This window comes from Raphanus sativus, chromosome 9, assembly GCF_000801105.2.
Source record: "Raphanus sativus cultivar WK10039 chromosome 9, ASM80110v3, whole genome shotgun sequence".
In the NCBI taxonomy this organism is placed as follows: domain Eukaryota; kingdom Viridiplantae; phylum Streptophyta; class Magnoliopsida; order Brassicales; family Brassicaceae; genus Raphanus; species Raphanus sativus.
In genome coordinates, this window is record NC_079519.1 from 3,289,647 (window position 1) to 3,291,643 (window position 1,997).

A 1,997-nucleotide genomic window follows, 5' to 3' on the forward strand; every position below is an offset into this window, starting at 1 on the left:
AGGTTAACATAGCTTGACGAGTTATTAGCCATGGTTGATCTGTGCCACTCTACTAGCGACACAGAGGCTTAAGTAAGCCTTCTATGACTTACAACTAATTAATGGCAATCAAATCTATGCAGTTGGAAAGCTGGAAAGTAAATAACTAAGTACTAAGTTTCATTTACAACTAATTAAGGCAATGAACTACTTACAGAAACATAACTAATACTACCTACACACAAGCAATTAAATACGACTTATAGGACTAGCTACAGAACACACATATGGGAACAGAACATATAGTAAAGGCCAATCACATCAGAAGAGAGAGGACGATTTTATCATTTAAGCCTATTCATTATGAGAAAAGAAAGCAAATTGGTTACCTCATTTCAGAAACAAGTGAGGTCCGCCACTGTTCTTTGAAGCCTTCCCTAATATTCCTGACAAATGAGAAGAAACTATCAATAATCTACCAAAAAGAGATTAAACAATTCATTTAGAACCAGATACTCACCAAGTAGAATAAGTAACACCAACCCTATTAAAACTAAGGTAGAGACCATTAGCTTCACTCCTGGTTTCTTCTTTGTAAACTCGGTTACTGTCTTCTCGAGGATAACAACCTTCTGCTCACTCTCGTTAAGTGCACCCTTAAGCTCCCTAAGCTCCCACTGAATGTCCCTCATCTCCTCTATCACTGCCACGTCCCACCATTTCCAAACGTGGCAGTCACCATCTTCAGCATTGTTGCACGTGAAGTAACGTCTGTATGGGTCTTTACGAGTTGTAGAGTAGCCGACAACTGGCTCCGCACCACAGTAGCAGGTTCTAGGGATTCCATCATCACACTCTGGTTGCGGTTGGTACTGAAGCGGCTCTGCATTGAAGTGGCTACTCTCAGCTTCATCCGCGTACAGCTGAGCTTCTGCTTCAATAAGGGAGGTTATGTCTACAGAGTTTGATGATGAAGATGGCTGGCTGTAACTGTAATCTTGCCCCATTATGGTTTACCTGAAAACAACAAGTCGATTCATTAATATACATTCATTAACCAGCGAAACAAACGACATAACGATAACACTAAACTCTATAAGAACAGATTGAAATCGAACACAACTAAATCGATTGAAACAGATTGAAATCGACATAAGGATAACACTAAACTGTATAAGAACAGATTGAAATCGACATAAGGATAACACTAAACTCTATAAGAACAGATTGAAATTGAAATCAAACCGTTAATCGATTGAAACAAAATATGAAATTTGTAAGAAGAAATAAAGACAAGATTTACTTCCGATTGAAACAAAAATTGTTTGTAATCTATATCTACAAAGCCAAATAATACAGAAATCGATTTTTCCCCAAATTTTAAAAAACCCTAGTTTGACAACTTCTCCCAAATCGATCGAAACAACAAAAGATCCATCTTTACGGACAACAAAGAAGATGCAAACTGTTTTAATCGAGAAATAAACGGCTTTGAGGATTGGATTTACCTTCGTCGAGCCGAGAGAGAGAGATCGCTTCGAAATCGCCTTTCGCCGCAGAGCTTCTTTTTTTTTCTCCTTCGGTCGAGAATGATTTTCTTTTTTTTTTTCCTTCAGCCCGACCCACTCAACTCTAAACCGACGACGACCACTCCTGCATTGACACGTACTCACGGACTCGATCCTTAAATCCCTTTCCGACGGACCAATCCTTAGCTACATTACCAAATTTAATATTATTTAATTAAAACTAACCTAAGGTTTAGCGCTAAGGATTTGTTATGATCCCCCATTGTGGGTGGTCTTAGAGTATCAAAGGAAGAGTTCACACGCTTTTCAAAAAAATAAAATATTAAAATAATCTAATTCTTGTGAACCCGCGCCGCGTGAGGTCGTTCTAGTGAACCTGGTTCATCACTATTATGTGGGCCCCACGACACGTAGTGGCCCGCGATTGACGTGATTATTAATTTTTTTTTTTTTTAGTAAAACAGAAAACAAAAAGAATAAAATAATCAA

General features: G+C 38.3%; 1 protein-coding gene across 1 annotated transcript; it reads right to left on the reverse strand.

Annotated features, from left to right (window-relative positions):
• Positions 1 to 369: 369 nt before the first annotated feature.
• LOC108824523 (uncharacterized) lies at positions 370 to 986 on the reverse strand. The gene is made up of 2 exons (XM_056994266.1): positions 500 to 986; positions 370 to 425 (listed from the first exon to the last, which is right to left on the reverse strand). The coding sequence occupies exons 1-2, from the start codon at positions 984 to 986 to the stop codon at positions 370 to 372; spliced, it is 543 nt and encodes a 180-aa protein (XP_056850246.1).
• Between the last annotated feature and the right edge of the window lie 1,011 nt (positions 987 to 1,997).

Bases quoted from the DNA above. Each gene is read 5' to 3' on its own strand.
- LOC108824523 (XM_056994266.1), bottom strand. From the start codon at position 986: ATGGGGCAAGATTACAGTTACAGCCAGCCATCTTCATCATCAAACTCT. The intron at 426-499 runs GTGAGTATCTGG...CTCATTTGTCAG, and splicing joins GGTGTTACTTATTCTACTTG to GAATATTAGGGAAGGCTTCA.